This window comes from Schistocerca piceifrons, chromosome X (assembly GCF_021461385.2).
Source record: "Schistocerca piceifrons isolate TAMUIC-IGC-003096 chromosome X, iqSchPice1.1, whole genome shotgun sequence".
Lineage (NCBI taxonomy): Eukaryota > Metazoa > Arthropoda > Insecta > Orthoptera > Acrididae > Schistocerca > Schistocerca piceifrons.
In genome coordinates, this window is record NC_060149.1 from 321,166,642 (window position 1) to 321,189,519 (window position 22,878).

Below are 22,878 nucleotides of genomic sequence, written 5' to 3' on the forward strand. Positions count from 1 at the left end.
CATCTGTCCATTGGAACATAAAACGTGATTCACCTGAAAAGGTCACTGTCGTCACACAGTGGACGCCCAGTTGCGTTATTGACGTGTAAATTCCAGCGTTATTTGCCGATGAATAGCATTGAGCGTGGGTGTATGAACCAGGCGCCTACTGCGGAGACCCATACACAGCAAAGTTCGCTGGACGGTCATTGAGGAGATACTGTTGGTAGCCCCTTGTTTCATCTGGCCATTCAGTTGCTCAACAGTTGCATGTCTATTCGCCAGTACACACCTTCGCAGCCGTCATACCTCCGGCCCCCGTCATCTATGGCCCATGGTGCGATAGCGGCATTGTCATGTGTGGTATACGAGCTTTAACCACGGAGGCACGCGAACAGTTTAGCCGCTTCGGAAATGGTTCCATCCCTGCCCGAAAGCCACAGACCATGCCCTCTTGGACGTTAGATAAATCGCTCCGTTTCCACATTACGACAACCACTGCTCGGTTTTCCGCGTCCCCCTGTTGAGCTTTATGCACTTAAAGAGCCAAAGAAACAGGTACTCTTGCATAATATCGTGTAGGGCCCCGGCGAGCACGCAAGAGTGCCGTAGCACGACATGGCATAGACTCGAATAATGTCTGAAGTAGTGCTGGAGAGAACTGACACCATGAATCCTGCAGGGCTGTCCATTAATCCGTAAGAGTAAGAGGGTTTGGAGATCTCTTCTGAACAGCACGTTGTACGGCATCCCAGATATGCTCAATAATGTCCATGTTTAGGGGTTTGGTGGCCAGAGAAAGTATTTAAACTTAAAAGAGTAATCCTGGAACGACTCTGTAGCAATTTTGGACGTGTGGGGTGTCGCATTGTCCTGTCGGAATTTCCAAAGAGCAATGGACATGAATAGTTGTAGGTGATCAGACAGGATGCTTACGTACGTGTCACCTATCAGAGACGTATCTAGACGTATCTGGGGACACATATCACTTCAGTTGCATAAGCCCCACACCATTACAGAGCCTCCACCAGCTTGAACAGTCCCCCGCTGACATGCAGGGGCCATGGATTCGTGAGGTTGTCTCCATAACTGTACACGTCCATCCGCTCGATACAATTTGAAACTAGACTCGTCCGACCATTCACCATGTTTTCAGTCATCAACAGTACAATGTCGGTGTTAACGGGCCCAGGCGAGGCCTAAATCTTTTCTTCGTACAGTCATCAAGGGTATACGAGTGTGCATTCTGTTCCTAAAGCCTATATCGATGCTGTTTCGTTGAATAGTTCACACAATGACACTTGTTGATGGCCCAGCATTGAAATCTGCAGCAATTTGCGAAAGGGTTGCACTTCTGTCACGTTGAACGATTCTCTTCGATCGTAGTTGGTCCCATTCTTGTAGGATGTTTTTCCGGCCACATCAATGTCGGAGATTCAATGTTTTACCGGATTCCTGGTATTCACGGTACACGCGTGAAATGCTCGCATGGGAAAATCCCCACTTCATCGCTATCTCAGAGATATTGTCTCCCATCGCTCGTGCGCCAACTATAACACCACGTTCAAACTCACTTAAATTTTGATAACCTGCAACTGTAGCAGCAGCAACCGATCTACAAGTGCGTCGGGCAATTGTTGTCTTACATTGGCGTTGCCGACCGCAGCGGCGTATTCTGTCTGTTTCCATATCTCTGTATGTGAATACGCATGCGTATACCAGTTTCTTTGGCGCTTCAGTGTATATCCTCCACTGCTAGTGCTGCCGCAATCCATCTGTGAGTGGTTATTGCACTTTGACGTCGAAAATAGGCGGTGATCGCATTACTGTGACTGAACCATGTGTAAGGGTGAAGAAAAATTCGCGCACTCGGGCTTCGCAGCGCGATTCGTCACATACTGGCAATACAAAAATGTCTCTCATAAAATTTCGTGTTGATTGTATTCCGGACAGTAAATGGACGTTCAAAATTGGCAATCTGGCAACACTATAATCACACGTGCAGTAACTGACTCTGTCAGGAGATACAGCAGTGCTGTGCAATTAGTGCACAAGTATTTTGCGTTAGCATGCAGGAGGTTGAGGATTCGATTCTGGGTCAAGGATTATTTGTTTTTATTTGCTAAAAGTAGTCTGCGTGGTACGGTATCTGGAGTCTTAAACGTCATACAGCGATTACAGTGGGTCTTCTACAAAATATTTGCAGTTACACACTACGAACACAGAAGCGGCAGTACAATCGTTTTTATTGGTCAAGGTTTAAAGAAGCCTTTTGCACGTCGTGTCCGCGACTTGTTTCGCACTACTGCATCTACTAGATTCAAAACCTGTTTCCTGTGTACCCTCCCCGAATGGGCCCATCGAAATTATTTGCAAGGCCCTACGGGTCACGTAAGGCCCTAACGAAATATAATAGACCTAAACGTATCAAGAATAATAGTTCGCATTAATCGATGGGACCATTGGGGGAGCGTACACACAGATTTTTGGAATCTGGTAGACTCAGTGGTGCAAAACAATTAGTGTCCACGGCGTGCAAAGTGTTTGTCTAAAAGCTTACCCAGTGAAAACGACTGTATTTTCATTTCTGTGCTTGTAGTAGGTAACTGCATTTGCTTTGTAGAAGTCTCACTGTAATTGCTATATAACGATCAAGATGCAGATATAGTGCCACAAAGACTACTTTTAACAAATAAAAACAAATAAGCATCGACCCAGAATTGGACCCACGACCTACTGCATCCTAACCCTAAACGCTATCCACTATGTCAACTGGAGAGCACTACTACTCTCTCCTGACAGAGATAATTACAGCACATTTGATTACAGTATTGCCAGACTGGCAGTCGTTTGCGCCCATTTACTGCTCTAAATATGTGTAGGACGAAATTTTGTGAGAGACATTTTTGTATTGCTAGTGTGTGAGGAAACGCGCTACGAAGTCCGCATCCGCGAATTTTTCTTCACCCTGTATATCACTGGATACTACTGCATTTTTTAAATTTAATCACCTTTAATTAAATTTAATATGTTGTAATGAGTCTCACTTTTCTCTTCAGCCGTGAAGTTGTCTTTCACTTGAATACAGCTGCACCAGCACTTACATGGTAATGTATCTTAACGCTACGGTGATCGAGTGGTTAATTTTTCTGTGAAATTTGTTAATTTTTCTCGTACCACTTAAAATAGCCTATCTTCGAGATAATAGTGAGGAAAAAGTGAATTACGACACTGTACAGCTACTATGGAAAATCAGGTTTATCGTTTACACAGTTGCGAAAAATTTATTGAAAAATTAAGTTGTGAAACCGCCATCCTCAGAAAGGGAAAAAAAACGTGCCCGCTTTTTCTCGGCACAAAATACTGAATCGGCTCACATGTTTTACACATGGTACAATGTATTTTTCTCAGCTCATCACACAGAGTTCTCCAAACACGCTAGAAGTAGCATTTAGAACATGATCAAGGGAACTCACACTCTCTGGAGGGTTGTTGTCGAACATTTCGAGTATTGAAATCTTCCTGTAACGTGCCCCTTTCACGGAGACGACGCTCCATAGCAGCAAATATTCTGGTAGACTTACGTTTGAATAATGTTCTGCGTACAAACGCCGTGCTGCTTCCATAGTTCCTGCAGCACCAAGGGCTAAGTGCATATCTACAAGTTCATTCTACGTGAAATGTTCCATGTTCTACGCATAACAACAAAGAGTAAACAATCTTTTTGAACTTGCAAGTGCACACCATTGATTCATAACACACTACCTTACCTTTGGTATGACACTAGATTACGAATTACATTGAAGTGGAAGCGAAGTACACAAACACAGCATCGAATGAGGACAAAGGAAACCAGTAATGTTTCCTCGCACTAGACATCCAAACTTACGAAGGCGTACCGCCGGTTATCGCACCACCAGGTGTACCGATGTCTTTTTGTGGTCGCCTAAGTCGGAAATATGCGTAGCGACCCCACGTTCGTATGCCCAATATGATTGCCTGTATACACCCTCTCATCCCACAAAAATTCTGTACTTATTTCTGAAACACCCGGTATAAGCCTATTTACATGCACAACACTCCAAGTAACGGATGACAGATAGCAAACGACGTACTCGTACTCGTACTGTTGTGGTGCTACGCTTTTACACCTCACCCTACGTCGCTTGCCTGGTGAGTTCACAGCAGTGTTGTACTTAACAATGAATAAACCTTACTGATGTTTATGTAATATTGCGGACTGAATGTCCTGATCCTCCATCTTGCGACGTGATACGCGTAAATCTTCCTTCACTTGTTTTCGTGCTGCAGCAAAATTCTCATTGGTGAATCCTGAAGAAGGTCAACATGAGAGGGGAGAGTCCTCGAGGCTGCTGTATACACTCTGAAGACTTATTAACTACGTGAATAAACAAACCGGTCTAGAAAGTAGTCACGTGCAGGAGACATGACGCTAATACCGCCGCAAGCGTTGATAATGGCCCCAATTCGGCTAGGAAGAGAGCCCACAAGATTTTTCAGGTATGCCTTGTCCAGCTCAAGCCACTCACTGCTATGGAGTTATCCAATTGTGGGACAGTGACTGTTCAGTATTAACCACGGTTCAAAGTAGTCCCAGAAATGTTCTGTAGCAATACGATTAGGTGATTTTGCAAGACAGTCGAGGTACTATAGGATGCCTGACTGTTCATCAAATCCTGAAAGTATACGCGCAGCCTTGTGAAGATAGCTGTTGTCCTCTTGGTGGACCGTAGTGTCCACAGCATACTCATCATGAAGATGTGGGAGGGACAGCACTTGGTCACAGAAAATGTCGAAATAACCATCCCGATTCATATTGATGGTAAAATGGATGAGTGGCTCCAAATCATGATCCCAAAAACGCTTCGTGAAAGTCACAGGACCTCCTCCAGCATGAACTGTACCGTCCTCATGCTGCGGGATAAGCTCCTCATCGAGCCTTCGACGCACTAGACGACTTTGGTCATTTGGCAAGAAAAATATCTTTGGCCCTTTGAATATATGCAGCTGCGTATGCCGCCGTGCCAATGGCCTAATGCGAGATGTCGACCCTAAATGTCCATTTCATGCCGTTAGATTTGCAATGTTCGCTCGGGATCTGACTGAGATAGACCTGCATTCACTGACACTTGCCAAGGTCTTTTTACGACCACTGCTCGTACGCCGTGTTACATGACTGCAAGTGGTACACTATTCCTATAAGACGGATCGGACAGTACCCAGTGAATCACCAACAAATTTTGCAACTTCATCCGTGATGTGGTCGTTGGTAAGTCCAACACGGTAGTTCCTTTCTCCCATTCTGTCACGTTTCTCTGTCGACTTATCTCACTGTGTTGATTGTATACGGAGAAGCACATACTGTACACACCACTTCATTGCTATGACAATCAGCGGTGGATAATCAAGGACTCGCACTGTACCATTTCCACCCATCTACAGCGTTCAAAACCGACAAGCGTGGTCTTTCAAAACAAACTTCTTTTTCTGTGTGCTTAGTCAGAAGGCTGTTATCCCGCTGCTCTAAGCCCTCTAGAATCTTCTCGAAGTACTAGTCTACCTCATCCTTCGAGAAAAGTTGTACCTCAGTCTAATCGCCACTGTTCTCTTTCTCGTTAATAACTCATCGGCATCTATAGGAACACTGGTACGAGTAATTCAAACTCTTAGTTTAACTGGATCTATAAACAGGTGTAAACAATTGCGGACGTTAATTGCGACACGCCCTACCGAAGACCAAAGGTAAGGTAGTGTGTTATGAATCAATGGTGTGCACTTGCAAGTTCAAATAGATTGTTTACTCTTTGTTGTTATGCGTAGAACATGGAACATTTCACGTAGAATGAATTTGTAGGTATGCACTTAGCCCTTGGTGCTGCAGGAACTATGGAAGCAGCACGGCGTTTGTACGCAGAACATTATTCAAACATAAGACTACCAGAATATTTGCTGCTGTGGATCGTCGTCTCCGTGAAAGGGGCACGTTACAGGAAGATTTCAATACTCGAAATGTTCGACAACAACCATTCAGAGAGTGTGAGTTCCCTTGATCATGTTCTAAATGCTACTTCTGGCGTGTTTGGAGAACTCTGTGATGATCACCGTCGTCCCTACAAGTTGTGTAAGGTACAGCATCCTCTACCCACTGATTTTCCAGTTCGGAGCGACTCTGCAGTATGGTTCTCACAGCAAAGAATTCTAAATCCCTACTTCACAAACATTGTTCTGTGGACTGATAAATCGACTATCACCCGTGAAATGTTCAACAGTCGCAACTCCCATGTATGGTCTCGTGAAAATCCTCGGGGTACGCCTGCCCTCCATTTTACTGGCCTGCAAAATCTCACACCACTTGATTTTTATCTTTGGAACCACGTGAAGGCTCTTGCGTATGAAACTTTCGTAAACACTGTGGAAGAACTCGTAGCTCGAACTGCTGTTGCTGCAGGAGACGGCCGAGATCAAGCCAACGAAACATTACCCAATGTCCATCGCTCTGTGGTTCGACAGCTTGATTTATGCCATCAAGTCAGTGGTGCCCGGTTTGAGTATTTACTACAGTAATCAAAAAGTACAGTGATGTTCCCTCCAGGCAAAGCGAATGGGCTTTGGCTTTGTCCAGCGCCCTAACTATGAGTCAGAGATGCCTCGCTCGTATACTTAAAATGACTGCCTATATCCAGCCTATGTTCTCACAAAAATCTGTGCTTATTTCTGAAACACCCAGTATTTCAAGAGTCTTGCTGAAATGTAAGAGCTCACGAAGCTATGTTGTCCAGTATATTTGTTTAGACTTTTACAGAGAAAACTCAGTAATAATATGATTGTCGTTTGAAGGAGGGCCTCAGTAATGTGAATAATTCGTGATGTTTTCACCAGGTATTGATGAATAGCTTGCAGACAGTTTAATCCACAGTGATCAGTATCAGTCAACTCGAGAACCGTCATGTGTGGCATACTGTAAACAGCTAACCGTTCAGTAACATTTACATTCATTGGACAACGTAAGAAATGTGGTGTATGTGTACCATAAACCTTAAGTGAAAGATAACGCAGATCAGCTGGTGGCCGGTTGTGCCTCCGTAGTCACCCTTCATCAGTTATCTCTGATTAGCAGCTACCATTTCTGCTCACCATTCATAATGAATGGTGGCTTCAGTTCAACTAAAAACAGAATGGAATGACAGACAATTAACAAAAAAATCAAGTCAGTTTCAAATCTTTATTTGTGCAAAGGAGATAATGTTAAGCGTCTGGTAGGATAAATGAGATGCCGGGTACAAGAAACTGCTTGCCGCGCTTATCGCCGCAACTGCTGACTGTTACTATCATGAGCTTTACCACCCTGCTGTCATAAACGAAGAAAAACGACAGTAAAGACTACAAGAAGTGTTGCTGCACCACCAGTATGTACGCTTGCTCGTAGCTAACTTGACATAAACAACTATCCAGATGCACTCTGGGAATTCACCACTCCGTAGCTGAGGCTGTGGACACACTTTCGTACTCTGGCACTTTATGCAGAGGGAACCGGATCGAATTCAAGTGATGGAAGAAATTTTCAGTGCCAATGCTCTGAATTAAATTCCATACTTCTCTGTAGTCTCACTTTAAATGGCGATTAGTCAACCAGAGTGGGATTCTAAGTTCGAAGCCCCCTTTAGAACCATTCGAGCAGACTACAATATGTGCCGTGTACTCAACATCATCAACAACACAAACGCGACTTTAAACTCTGCACGGACTAGCCGCAGTCACGCACGTTCAACAGATACCTTTAAAACAACACCATTCTCGTTCTTAATGAATCAATGGTGTCATTGTGCGCTAATAAATAAAACGGACCCTATCGTTCTACATCTCTCAGCTAACATTGCCACATGACTTCAAATTTATTAGGAAGTTATTTCGTGTTCCTCACATTGTTGCAAACTTGCGCCTTTCAGTCTGTATGTATCAACCTTTGAGAGAATTCTTTGGACCATGAGAACACTTGTCAAATTTGGAATGTTACCTTCATGAATTTCAAATCCACATATTTCTAAAACGTTGAGTGTCAGTTGTAGATAATGGAGCAGAATATATCACTAAGTAAACACTGTATGCTATTTTATCAAATTAAAATTTCATCATAATCATTATGTTAGATAACGCCTATAACATTTGGTAATCTAGAGGATATAAGTGCTACACATCATTTACTTACTGTTCGTTTCCCAATAGGCACATATCTGCTTTGTGTCTCCGAAGATATTGGGTACACTGTAAGTCAGCACTTCACTGAGGTTCCCAACGCTTACATTGGAGATGGTTACTGACATCACTGGCTCTTCTGTTGCGAATCTCAATTTGGGTGTTGTTTCATTACTAGAAACGTTGTAAAACCCCAGAGGTCGAAAAAATTTACCATTCTTGTAACAGACAAATCGAGCTCTGACTCTACTGCGCATATAGCGAGCGGCCACCAATACAGCTTCTGTTGGGACGTGCAGGAATATTTCCTAAAAAAGAAAATACATATCAGTCAGGGCATTTGCAATAACACATCAATCGCAAACCAACACTGATATCACTACGATCATACTCGCTGCTTGAAGTAAATTTGAATAGAGTAGATTAGTATCATAGCTTAAAGTTGGATGGATATTGCTGAGAAGAGTGCTGTCTTATCTTACAGTGAAGTGCATCAAATTTTCATAAGAACACTTGAAGGTTACTTACACACAATGTGCGCTAGAGTAGATAACATTTCTTGTTTGTTAATTGTACAAAATAATTTGAGTATTCATTACAGTTTAAAACCCTGGGATAGATCCTGACTGAAACCTGTGTATTTTTCACTGCAAATGGTCTTCGCGATCGGACAATCTAGAACATATAACGCACAGAATTACAGCTTCAGAACGGAGCGTTTCATTTAGAGTATGATCCTTAAGACATAACTGTTTTTTTGCTGTGTTAAGTTTGTCACATTGATATTGAGCAAGTATGTAGTACGCCCAACAATTATTTGTATATTTAAAGTGAAAACTTCACTGTATGATGAAAATCTAGTTATCTACGAAGTACATCGTGTGCCGTGATGACAATGCTTCAGTTCACATTGCTAACTCTCATGCTGTGTGGATGACCTTGAAACTTATCCTCGTAGCTGTTCAATAACCAGAAGTGAATATTATCGAGCATTTGTGGCAGATTAAAAAGCAGAAAATCTGCTACAAATTTCCTCCCAATCGCCAATGACATAGTTAAAAGTGGTCATGGTTCAAACGGCTGTAAGCATTATGGGACTTAACATCTTAGGTCATCAGTCCCTTAGACCTAGAACTACTTAAACCTAACTAACTTAAGGATATCACACACACCCATGCCCGAGGCAGGATTCGAAACCGCGAGCGTAGCAGCAGTGCGGTTCCCGACTGAAGAGCCTAGAGCCGCTAGGCCACAGCGGCCGGCTAAATGTGGTCATGGATAAAAACAGACGTACTCATCCGGAAAATAAAATCATGAGCCATCCGCATACATTTCGTAACGAACCGCACAATTGTATCGTGTCAAACGTGTATGCACAGTTGTAATCATTCTTTTTCAGAGGTCTGCGTTATTTTGACAGAAACTGTTTTAACGGGCACGTAAGAACTTTCAGATACTGCACCAAGCGCGTACATTGCTACTGTGCAAATAAAGTTGGTATTCATCCCAAATGGCGATGAGAAATATTCACGCGTAGTATGACAATGTCTCAATTATAATGGAGCTACAGTAACTAAAATTTTGGCTACACCAATTCGCGCCCCAAATCTAGCTACGTCAGGATGAGTAACAGCGCCACAGAGAACTGATGCAACAAAACCAAAAACTTTAGCAACAAATGGAACAACTGCAACGATATCTACAGCAACTGATAGAGACAAATCGGCGTTGCCAGCTTCTCCACTTTCTTTCGCCAGTTTTGCAGTAACAAATGGAAACTGAGAAGCACAACAGCATTGGTTAATACTATACTTCCAGTAATGTGAAATTTGTAAATCTTTTGTAAAGCGAGGATTGTTTTTATCCTCTACTAGCTGGCAAAGCTTTCTATTACAAACGAAAACAAAAAAAAAAAAATTAATTTCCATGTATTCGAGGAAACGTCTTTGACATTATGAAACAGTTGTACAAAAAACATGGATAATGTACAAATGTATAAGTACAGTATCCAAATTAAGGAACATAGTATAAAAAATACAAATTATCTGTAACGTTTATTTAATGATTTTGTAAATACCTCTATGGCAACGCCTCTTCATAACTCTATAGACGGCTATTGTTTTCGCCTACAGCCATCTGCGCCCTCGCAGTTGAAAGGTGTGAAATGCGCTGTCAGTTGTCAGGGATTTCCTTACGTTGCCTCGACTGTAGGAATGTCTTGTTAGTAAGGAATAAATGTATTAAAGCATCATACATAAAGCAGGTTTTTTCACGAGTCTCAATTTTTGTAACATACCTCTCTATCTATGTGTCATACAATAATGTATTTGTGTAGGTACATTCAGCGTCATATGTGGATACCGTCTGCGAAAGATGTTGCTAATAGAGTTGTTGGCAAATAAGCAATACATTCAAACGTGACACATGATACGGCAGTTTTTCACGCATGTCAGTTTTTATGACATCATATCTCCTGATCTACGTTTCATACAAGGATATAATTTTATAGATACATTCATCGGCATATACAGATACTTTCTGTAAAATGTGTTGCGAAGAGAGTTAGTGGCATAGTACCAATAAATTCAAACGTCATCCACGATGCAGCAGTTTCCCACATATCTTATTGTTCATGACGTCATTCTCCTGAACTATGAGACATATGTGGTTCTTTTTCCAACAGCGATTGTTGACAGACAGCAAGTGATATGTGTATCAAGTATGGTTAAAATCGGTGGAGCGGTTTGCGAGGAAATGTGGAACATATCTATGGACATCCATACATCCATTTTTAAAATATGGACGGATTCCAAAGATTATGACGAAATTTCCGGTTTATGGTCTTCTACTATTACAATGTGAAGTCTCATATAGTGACCACTTGCTTTACGTTTCATCAGAAAATTTCAGAACATGGATAGTCAGCTGACAATTGCCTATTTAAAAAACCTTGGTCGACGTTCTCACTTTCAGCGCCAAAATGAATAGTGCAATTAATCTTCCGGCACAAGAGATGTAGCCATTCACTTAGCTCCTCAGGCAGAGAGAGCAGCCATGGGCTAGATGTACGAGTCGTGATTTGAGGACGTCCTGGAAATAGTGCAATAGCGGCACAACAGGTTATCGATGAAGACGTGGATACAGCCAACATGCGAGGAAAATGTTTCATACAGAATCGTAAAATTCATGTTAGTCATTAACCATTCTCGTATTTATCATCTGCTCCTCAGAATTACTCGAAAACACTATCGCGAGAAAAACGATGTCGCCAAAGGAACCAAGTAATCGCTCCTCCTTATCGTTGTCATTAACAAGCAGTGTTAAAGAAGATTATTCTTAGCGTTATACGCAACCAAGTCATTCGTCTATCAAGTGCTACTGCGAACACAGTTGTAAGAATTGTACAGTGTTTAAAAATTTGTCGTCAGGTGAAGCATAATCAGCCATTTTAGCCAATGTCTCTCGCACATCAACTTCGTTCCCGTATCCAGCGAGGAAAATATAGCACCGATAAAAATGACTCTAGCGTTATTTCTGAGCAGCATTCCAAGAAACTTTGAAATGGATATAGGTGGCTCAGTGTATTTAACCAATAAAGACATACACAGTCATTAATTTCCCAACAATAAAATGAACTAACAGACAATTCGTCAAATATAATACTGAAAAACTGCCTTTTAAAGGCCAAAGTAAGGTGCCTTCCGTGTGTAGGAATATTAATGGTAGTCTGATTCTTCTAGTGGTAGCGTTTCTATCAGTTTTTAATATGTCTAGATTAGAATAATTTACAGTTTTCCGATTCCAAATCCGACATGTAATTAATCAAGTCTTGTAAACCATTCCGTTTTCTTTGATACAATGTGCAAATAATATATACCCCTGTCAGAACCCAGTCCAGGAAGCTGACATACCTAAACCCAGTCTCTCTCACGTTTTTTGCAGGCCTCATCCTGTTCATTTGTCACGGAGAGGATTGCTTTTATTCATACGGAAGAAATAAATTATTTTACTGCAAATATAGTTATTTTATTCGATATCGTCGAGAAAAAGACTTCAGTGTCTTTCCAAGTACGAAGTAATGCATTTTATTTCACACAGAATAACACGTGTCTACTTTGAATTTATTTTTCCTAAAGGAATTTTATTCCTTTATGAATCCGTAAGAACGACAGCATTTTTATTCGACAATTTTAACAGCAGGAGGTTACAGTTTATGCCTCAGAAGATTTTCTATTATTGCTGTAGTATACGGAAAAACACATATATTAACAATGGCATTGGAGCCTAATTGATGAACGCACGTTTCGTGAGAGGAAGGATGGTTGTAGGCAAGGATGGAAGCCCAAGTAAAAAATTGTTGAAGAAAGAAAAATGAGTGTATAGAATGAACACCTGTGTCATGAGGCGAATTAATCCCAAGAACGTTATCAAAATGTTAGAGGCAAAGTTGGGACGTGCTGTGTAGTACAAATAAAGTTACACGATCGTTATTCCATCATCAGACTTAAATCTGTGCTATACAGTAAACTTTCTGTACCGAAGTACAAGCCTATATTACAATATGCTTGGCAAAAGCAAGTAAAGCAAGTTATGACATTGACATGCGAGTTCATCGTTTGAAATCGTAATTGTTGCAGCGTTGATATTGGAGTACGTGAATGCAGAAGACATGCTGAATATCAAAAAGTGGCTTTATTCAGATGCGCATATGGTTCTCCTCCACTTAGTTTTGAACACTACTCTGAAATCCTGCACCTGCACTTTGAAGACTGAATGGATGTTAATGCTTACAGGTATGTACAAAAAGGTCGTTGTTCAGATAGCGGAGCTATTTTAAGCAGAGGGAAACAGAGCAATAAGTCACAAGAATGAAATATGTGCAGTTTTGGTTATAGTAAAACGACATTTTGTTACTTCACATTACCAAAGTTCATTCAGATATCTCTTGTGATAAGACGTGTGTGTACTTTTGCGTTCGAATGGCTCGTACCACTGTTTCAGGAACGAGCGATTTACATTCTAAGCACATTTTAGAGCGGTTCTGGGCGTCCGAAGTCACGCACTTCTCTAGTAAGACGTACATTGCTTCTGCAATACAAGACATAGGGCGACCAATTTCCCACTTATCGACGCTGCAGCCAATAGTTATATCACGAAGGGAAGCGTAGATCGGAAAGAAATATTTAAGTGCATTATTAAGATGAATGGGCTGGTTGTTGATGGCGAGGTGGATGTCTCTGAGACAGAAACTATGTTTCCAGGTAGCAATAATTACATCAGGAGGCGAAGGTGTATCTGGAGGGATATTTGGGAAGCATGGAGGATTGGTTGGAGAGCAAGAGAAGTAGAGTCGTTAACCTTAGGTTTATGAAGTAATAATTATCAGAAGGCGCCCGTGCTGTATCCCCTGGCGACACAGTCACCAAACATACAGTTGTGTACTACGGGTTGCCGCCACTCTGGTCCGCTAACAACACTTCTTCCGGAGATTGGATGATAGTAATCAGCAGCAACACATAAAGACACTGCGCTGTTTACAACCGAGCTTCCAGCAGCCACTACGTACTATGTGGCAGCAGCCTTACCACCAGAGGCTTAACCATCGCCGCAAACAGCGCTGCCATCACGCACTATCACGTTTTCGTGAGTCATGTGCCTCTGCCAGTATCCTTCCACCGGACGAGTATTTAGGTCGCCTCCCGACTGCCCTGCAGTCAGTTCGCACACCAGGCCTTACTGCAACAGCACACAATGGTTCCTCAGTCAGAGTTCTTCTACCGAGTGCTCTCTACGCTCCATGCTATACACAGGCTACATCTAGCAATCCATCAATTGGAGTCCTCCACGGCTCACCGTTTTGTGGAATTTTGTCTCTGACTTTTCACCGAGCTCACTCCATCACGGGACACTATCATCATGGACTTGATCCACATACAAACATCCTTATGCAATTTCAGTGATTACCCACTGAGACATTTGAGTCCAATGTCAGTGATTACCTGCTATCACAATCGAGTGCGTAAGTGAGTACCCATCAGACTGAACTGAACAATGCCGACTCTGGCTCCACGAAACAATTATTGTATTTTAGTTTTTAGACTCCATAAAGTTCCACTGTTGTTGGCTACATGCTCACAGCAATCGCAAAGTGTTGTTCCCCTCAGTGATGAATACTGCAGTTGTGATGAGGATCACCAATGCTCCATCATTTTGCCACTGCAATGGTGAGGAAGATGGCTGTTTGCTACGTCCTTGCCTCATCATAATGGCAATGAGGATCAACGTTTGTTGCCTCTTTGGCCCACATTACAGCAGTGATGTGGAGCAACGTTTGCACGCTCCTTGTGTCTACAATGATAATGAGGTTCCAAATTTGCTAAGTTAGTCACAGTCTGCAGCAGCAAGGATCGAACATTCAGTGTTCTCGTTACCACAAGAATAGCGACGAGGACACTTGGCTTGGGGATTCCATATTCAGACTGACTAGTGTCCAGTCTGTCAGTCTTTTTGTGCTTGCCAAGAGTAACCTCCCATATCTATGCACTACTTACGACTGTTGTTGATTTTTGCCTCATGTGTGTCCTCTCAATGTTCACTGTCTCTTTTCAGTTTTCTTCTTGTTTCTGGTGATCATCTCTATCCAATTTTTTCTGCAGTCCATTAATCAGGAGCAGGACCTGTTACCCTGTCCTATGTCCATTTGCAGGCCCAATTCAATGCTTGTTCTGATAATTCTCGTGCTACAGTTCACACTCTCCGTTCCGAGGCATCATCCTTGATAGCGTGAATCATCCTTCGACACCTTACATATACTGTGACGTCCTCCACATCCCTCCTCAACATGTTACAAGCTCTGCGGCATCCTCCATGCCTCTCCTAGACATTTTCCATTCCTTCATTCTTATATACATTTTCAAAGCCTTCTGCGCTTCCACCACCTCACAGCCTTTCTCCGCCCTCTGGCCACAGCATGATTCCAAATTTCCATTATTCGATATCCTCACGCCATTTCCCTGTGTTTTTAATTGCTCCATTAGCACCTTCACGTCCAGCGGCACCGTCGCTCCAGCAGCACGTTCCCCTCCAGTGTTACCTTTCCATCCAGGCCCTCCTTTCTCTCCAGTGGCACCTTACCCTCTAGCGTCACCTTCACACCCAGCAACTCCTTTGCCACCAGCGGCGCCACCACCTCCAGTGGCACCACACCACCTCCAGTGGCACCATCACCTACAGCAACAGCTTCATCTCCAGTGGCACCTTCCATTCCAGTGGCACCTTCTTTCCACAGGCACTATCGCCCCCAATGACACCATCACCTCCAGCAGCATCAACACCTCCAGTGGCACCACTACCTCCAGCAGCTCCATCACCTCTAGTGGCACAATTGACTCCAGTGTCACAATGCAGGCGCTACATCCTTCTGGTCCGGTTCTTGCAGGCTGCCGACCCTCGGTTATGAGTGCACTGACCCATTCTTGTCAGGTCGCTTCTACAGCATTCTGCAGCATCCCACATGCTTTTCCTATTATCCCACTCTCCTTCCTCCTGGACAGGCCACCCATCTCATGATGTTGCACTGGTTCCAGACCAATACCAGCACCTTGACACACCAGGGCCTTGGATAATGGCGTCACAGTGCACCAAATATATGACGTACCAGAGCCATGAGGCACGAAAGCCACTACACAGCACCACTGAAAGACACCAGCGCTGTGGTGTACCGTTAGTTGTGGCCCCATCAGGCTTGCCTTGGCCAGTGCTCCCTGGTTCCAGAGCACATACTCCATTTGGCAGCCATGTCTTCTTTGAGATGACTATGCCATCTCTTACCTCAGAAGGGATGGGATGCTGAATTTCCTGATGGCACAGTCACAAATCATACAGCTGTGTACCATGTGTTGCCGCAGCTCTGGTCCGCTAATGACACTTCCTCTGGAGCCTAGACAAAAATAACCTGCATCAACACACAAATACGCCAAACTGTTTACAACAGAACCTTCAGTAGCTGTCACCATACCGTCCGACACCAGCCTAGCACCAGACGCAGAAGCATCGCCGCCAACAGTGCTGCTATCACGGCACTACCTTGCTTACCTGAGCCTCGTAACAGTCCCAAGTTCAATATGATAGCCCCGCGAAGTATTTGCTTCATCAGTGACTAACAATGATTATGAGCTAAGGATTCTCATTGAACAATAAGAGGATTTAACAATTCCGAGCAACAATTTCCCATACTTGGAATGAATATTCATGAAGAAAGATGGAAGCTCTACAGCAGCAGCATCGCAACTTACACATAATGTGTTCACTTTTCTGTTTCGAGAAATAAAATCTGAACTTAATGGCATCGGCTGCACAAGAATTACTGGAATCACATCGACCCTCAAAAAATGTTTCCACATAAATTTCAGCCTTGAATGGTCTGCAGAATGCAGGATGGTTCATAGATGGATCGATAAGTAACCATTTTAGTGTGTGTATCCCACTGAAAGTATATGTGGGGTTCTTTGAGGATAATAGACTCATCATCATGAGTCCTCACAAAGAATTGATCCTATTTCGAAGTGAAACCGATAGTAATTAATACATTCAAAGAGAACAAGAGGAAAATACATTTGTGTTGGAGTAATTGGTGTGGAATATGGCTCATATTTCTGTAACAGATGTGAAGTGTTTGAAATTTCTAAGTGTACTGAGTTACGGTATTCAACTACCGTTGTTTCCATTCGTGGGAATATCCAATTCTACCGACGCCATCCGGGCAGACATGGGCTATTAAAACAGCAGCTCAACTAGAATTGCCTCGAGTCACGATTCTGGTGCTGTGTGGCATTAATGCTCCATGTCAACCTATATTGTATGAGATTTCATTGTAGAGTGTGGAAAATCTTATACTTCCCTACATCAACAAAAAGAATCAGTAGCAGTCTACATCCCATAAAGCGATAAATGGTCATGGAGCATGAGAACAGAGATGTGAGAAGGAGCTGTGTCATACTGGTGCAAACAGAGACTACTTTGATTCACAATGTGAGACTTGCTGACAAACACATAACACTGTTTATTAATATCAGATGTTTAAATGTTTATATATGAATAGAACTAGGCTGTCGATATTATCCACACTAACAGCTTCCTAGCTATGAGCCGGCAGGGGTGGCCGAGCGGTTCTAGGCGCTACAGTCTGGAACCGCTGTAATGTCCCCACAGAAAATACCCTCTACCACGCACCAATTAATCATTGTCAATCAAACCATCCACATTCATTCACTTTGGAAAAGTTATCTGATCTGATTTTCTCGTAACATATGCGGCGACAGCTCGACGACGCCAAAGTATTTTCTGGTGCGTTTATTCTTTGAAATAACAGAAATGCATATATGCATTCTCCATGGTTGTTAGAGTGGTAACTAGGACAGCTTCTGGAGTAGCTGTTGAGGGATTGACGTGTTTCTGAGAGATACATATTTTGCTTTTCTTCTCGCTAAAGCGAGCCAATTAACATTTGTGCCACAAGCGGTTTGTTTGAAGAGAAAGAGACTGTAAACGGAAAATAATTAAGACGTGCAATCACCGGAGATCTGGACATGTAATGGAGATGGATTGAATACACAATTTCCTTCATAAATAAGGTTTGTGACTTTTTTGTTCTGGAGTGAATGAACGAATGAGTTTTTTCTGAATCATTTGATGATGACGTTGGCCCTGTAATTAGTGGGGAAGTTTCAGCTGTGTCTAAGAGAGCCTGCAATCACTGAGTCTGTGTTAAATCGTCCAAAAAGGCTTCGTACACGTCTGGAATTCGCAATCTTTCGTAAAAGGAACAAATTGTCCACACGATTGACTCTCCCGACTGGATGCAGTGTTTAACAGTAATAATAAATGTAAAGATCTCTTACAGCAAGCCAGCCGCTGATTACCAAGACGAAGGACTCCACCAAAGATTCTATTTGGCTGATTTCACGTAATGAAATATTATATTAAAAACTGTACATAGATAAAGGAGAGAAAGAGAGAGAGCGAATGAAAATAGAGATAATACTAATAATCCTCCATTAGTCTAACTTTTCGCATGTCTTATAGATTTATGTGTGAAGGTGAAGGGATCTTAAAGGCAACAGATACACGGCTATACAGACAAGACATTACACAAAGTTAGCGGCTAGCTACATTCATCATCTATTCTTAGATGAAGAGATGGCAACTTATTATCCTTAACATTTAAAAAAAAAAGTTAAACCGCGCGACTGCTACGGTCGCCGGTTCGAATGCTGCCCCGGGCATGGATGTGTGTGATGTCCTTAGGTTAGTTAGGTTTAAGTAGTTCTAAGTTCAAGGGGACTGATGACCTCAGAAGTTAAGTCCCATAGTGCTCAGAGCCATTTGAACCTAACTATGATTTCAGTAATTTCAAAATAAAGCACACATTTTGATTAGAATTTTGTTGAGAATGTCTGACATTGAACGGTTAAATTAACCAATCAGAGACGTACTCTGTGCAAGCAGTTCATAAACGAGCTTTCATGCAGGGAGTATGAGGGATTTATGGGTTCTGATAGTATGCATTCAAAAGAAAACTGGAAATCTTGCTGGATACTTGATAGCTGGGACCCACGAATTTACATTCAATTATTGCCGTTTGACTGGCACTAAAGACTGTTTTTTCCTGAATTTTTCTTTTAAAAAGCAAGATAGCTTTGCATTATTTCGAGATTTTTATTAAACTAGCGTTGAGATTTCCCACCTGCCCATCCATTATACACAGACGATTGTATGCTCGTTTGCAGCCAAGACCAATGTAGAAGAAGACAACACACGAGGCAAGCAAACCTCTTAATGGTAAATTAACGTGGAACAACTTGTGCTTTAGAGTGTCCAATGCAGCAACGTGGCATGACAGGAATATGCCTTATTTCACTTTAATTAATTAAGTAGTGAGGAAAGAATAGGAACTACTATGAAACGAATCATGTATTCAAACTTCTCATCCTCAGTATGTTTTCCAAAAAGTGGAATATTATGTACATCACAGACCGTTTCTTTATACCATAATCTACAGTAACAAGTAAGTACTTTTACAGTTAATGTATTGTTGGTGTCAAATGTCGAGGTGGTGGCTGGAACCTCTCAGTGAACCATTCATTTTGTTACAGAGATTGGATTGCAATAGGTGAGAGGCTGTTCCCCTTGATGATGCAGGTGACAGTTGGAGCACCGGGTGCCGAGGTGAGCAGCTGCTGGCTGCGACGGCAGCTCACATTAGCAGTGATGGCCGTTGTCATCAGCGAAGAAAATCACAATGAATAACCTCATCATCGCCCCTTTCGGGGTGAAAGTGCTACTGTTTGGGAAGTGCAGGCCATTAGACTCTCAAGAATAGCCCCCCCCCTCCCCCCTACAGATCAGTCCCTGATTCTCAGATGTTCTTAGATGCTTGCCAACATTCTATACACAGTAAGTGGTGCCGAACACCTCGATCTTCAGCAGCTGTTAACTTAGAAGTGAAGACCACTGCACTGCCAGATGCAGCAGCCTGTCTCCTTCCAAGGACTCCGTCTTCAGAAACTGCAGGTGCGCACCTCATCTATACACACAAGTTGGTGCCTTCGCAGCACTAGCTCATCTGCTGGCGATTGTCTTCTGCTATCTTCTAGTGGGGTGCATGTTCGAGCCTGTTCTAAGGATGCAAAGCCTGTTTATTGCTGTACACTGATTCCTGAGGGCCCTCATCATCGCTGATCGCCGCCCAGTTCTGGCATGCACCTTAGATCTTGGCCATTCAGCATGTTATGGTTCAAACACCGTCCTTCCCAGTGCGGTACATTGCGACGATGAGTTAATCAGGCTGCCAGGAGCTGAGGCTGACACAATTCCGTTCAAGCTTTGCTGATGACAATGGCCATTGCTGCTAATGTGGGTTGTTCTCCCAGTTAGCAGTTGCAGACCTCGGCATCCAGTTCTCCATGGCCACACTGGGAAAGACAGTATTTAAACTGTAATATGCAGTATAGCCAAGGCTGAATGTGCAGCCTACGTATGACGTCGTTTTACTGAGCGTTGATGGAGCCAGTTCATTGCAATCGATGGAGTCTTTGTGCAACACTCCTCCCTCCTTGAAGAAACCTGTTCTCTGAATTATGATCTATATACGTTTATAGGTGTAGGATGTACAATAATTATGCATAATAATTATGTGTTACTTATGATTAGTAATTATGTATTATTTATGGTTGTTCAGAGCAGAGGTCCGGCAGAAAAATACATTTTAAGAGACTTTGACATGTTATGCCACAATATTCGGAAGCCGCAGCAGTCGAACAAGGAGGCCGATGACCAGCGTAGTTTGCGAAGCAGCAGTCAGCAGTTCGACAGATCAAAGACCAAGCAGACGAGCACTGGTTCCAAGGAGAACAACAACCAGCGCAGTTCGCACATCGGCGTTCAGTGCTCCAGGAACTGTCACCATGCTGAACTCACGTACGTGATGTATCTGGCGATGCGAAGGAGGACGACAGGGCAATACCCGACCACGCAAGCATCGAGGTAAAACAAGGAAAGCCGGCATGTGCGTCGACATAGGTCACACGTCTGCCCAACGTGAGAAGCATAAATCAACGACAGAAGAGTCAGTCGCCACCTAGAAACTTTGCGAGATTGGCAGCAAAACCAAATATATACCTCCGACAAACGGGCATGAGGTGGTCCTGTGAGGGGAGAAAAAAGAGACGAAGAAACGTCGCCTGGACGAGCGAACTCATGGCTAGTCAATGGTCGTCATACATCGCTGCAACGACTTAGCCGCTACCATGGTAGACAGAAGATGTCGGTACCACGCCATTACATCAACGCAGAAGAGGCCATCCCAGGTGTTAACAGAAAGAAATTCGTGTGGTACTCACCCAGGCGGCTGGTCAGGGCGAAGGGACTGCGGCCTCACCGAATGCGTCACCTGTGAACCTAGAAGTTGATGAACTACACTAGAAGACGCCGAACCTGAGGGTCGCTGGTTCGATTCCGAGACGGAGCACTCCGCGCCATGCTGTTGCCGCTTATTTATAATGCTACCAGCGAATTCACAAGAAAACCGCGCCGCCGCCGCAGAGATTCACGGGCACGGTACTGAGGGAAGAACACGCCACCTGGCTCTCTGCTGCAACAGGAGCCGTCGCCGTATCAGCGGTCACGGGAATCTGCGCGCCACGACTCCGCGCCGCACCACTGCCACGAGGAATTGAGCGAGTTAAAACACTCTGTATTAATCTGTTTGTTTAAAGGGTTTTATGTATCAATAAATGACTGAGAGTGAAACCACCTCGCCAAGTAAAGGACCCATTCCTCTACCCACAAAGTGTCGCTTACACTCCCACCATTCCTGATAACATAATATTCTTTGCTCCCCTCTGTCCTGACGCTCAGTATCTAGCGTCATAAGACCCTGGCTTGCTACATTGGCAACAAATATCTTAGCATATGTTTAATAAATTGTTATCAAAATACAACATTTTCCTCTCACTTTTACTCGAATTCACTACATAAACTGCATGGTACATTGGCCTTTCCATAATTTAATAGTTATTGTATATTGTTAGCCCAGTCTGTTGGGAATTGTTACACTGGAAACGCAATAGCTCAGACGATTTTACATTTGAGGTAGACATAGATTACGTAAAGCAAGGTCAGAACCACAGTGCTACCATAAACTGAGACACTCGTGGTCAGAATCTTACTGACCTGCTCCTTGCGGTACTGTTGAACCTATTGGAACATTGCTCAGGGGTAACACAATCTTTCTGCGCTTCTGTGAGTTCATTCAACGAATGGAAGAGGTCTGGCGTTTGGGAGCTATTCAAGTAGATAGGTTCTGAGTTGACAATAAGTCTGGTGGTTCTTCTGGAAAAAAAGGAGGGCTATGTCAGATTCATCACAGTTGTACGTGGTGGCAGGGCCACCTGGGAGAAAGGAATCTGTTTCTTCTCCCTCCCCCTTCCTCAAGGTTGGATGTGCATGGTTCATCATCACATATAGTGCTTATACTAACAAATTATAATAACTCAATTAAATTAGGACAATGATATAGCCATAACACGTTTTGTGTAAAATCTTTCTATAAACCTCATAAAAATGGATACTCGCTGGCATGAACTGAGTACGTACGGCACCTTGCATACATCCTGCATGGTAGCTTCTGTCTTATTCTTTCTCCTTTTTCCTTTTGCTTTGTCTGTAGCTGACAGTACTGACACTTTTGGTAACGTGTCAAGGGTTCCCTTAAAAGGTTTAATGTATCCTATGAGGACAATGGAAGTTCGCATCCGTAACTGCAACTGCATGTTCACAGGTGGTGTTATTTATACGATTTGATATGGCCCCTGTTAAGGTGTAAGAAATTTCTTTGTTTTGTCCTTTGGCGTATAGGGACTTATTAACATGACCAGCCTGCCAATTCTATACTCAAGTAATCTAACAGTACATATCCCTATCCTTCACTGCTGCTCGAGGACTTTAGTATTTACCTTCGTGACTCACTTCCACAGATCCTTTGACCTTTTCACAAAATGCCATATTGATTCCCAATTTTCCCCAAATTTAACGTCAAAAGGCATCTTTCTACCATATACCACCTTGAGCGTCAAGAGCCCAACACTTTTGTGCAGTTTTGAGTTATATGTGGCTATGACATAGATT

At 43.0% G+C, this 22,878-nt stretch overlaps 1 protein-coding gene across 1 annotated transcript in view; it reads right to left on the minus strand.

Moving 5' to 3' along the window:
• The window catches only part of LOC124722337, a 433,578-nt gene that overhangs the window by 62,269 nt on the left and 348,431 nt on the right, over positions 1 to 22,878 (minus strand). Inside the window, exon 12 of the mRNA XM_047247512.1 lies at positions 8,207 to 8,501. Coding sequence (XP_047103468.1) covers positions 8,207 to 8,501 — 295 coding nt within the window. The remainder of the gene's footprint in view (positions 1 to 8,206; positions 8,502 to 22,878) is intronic.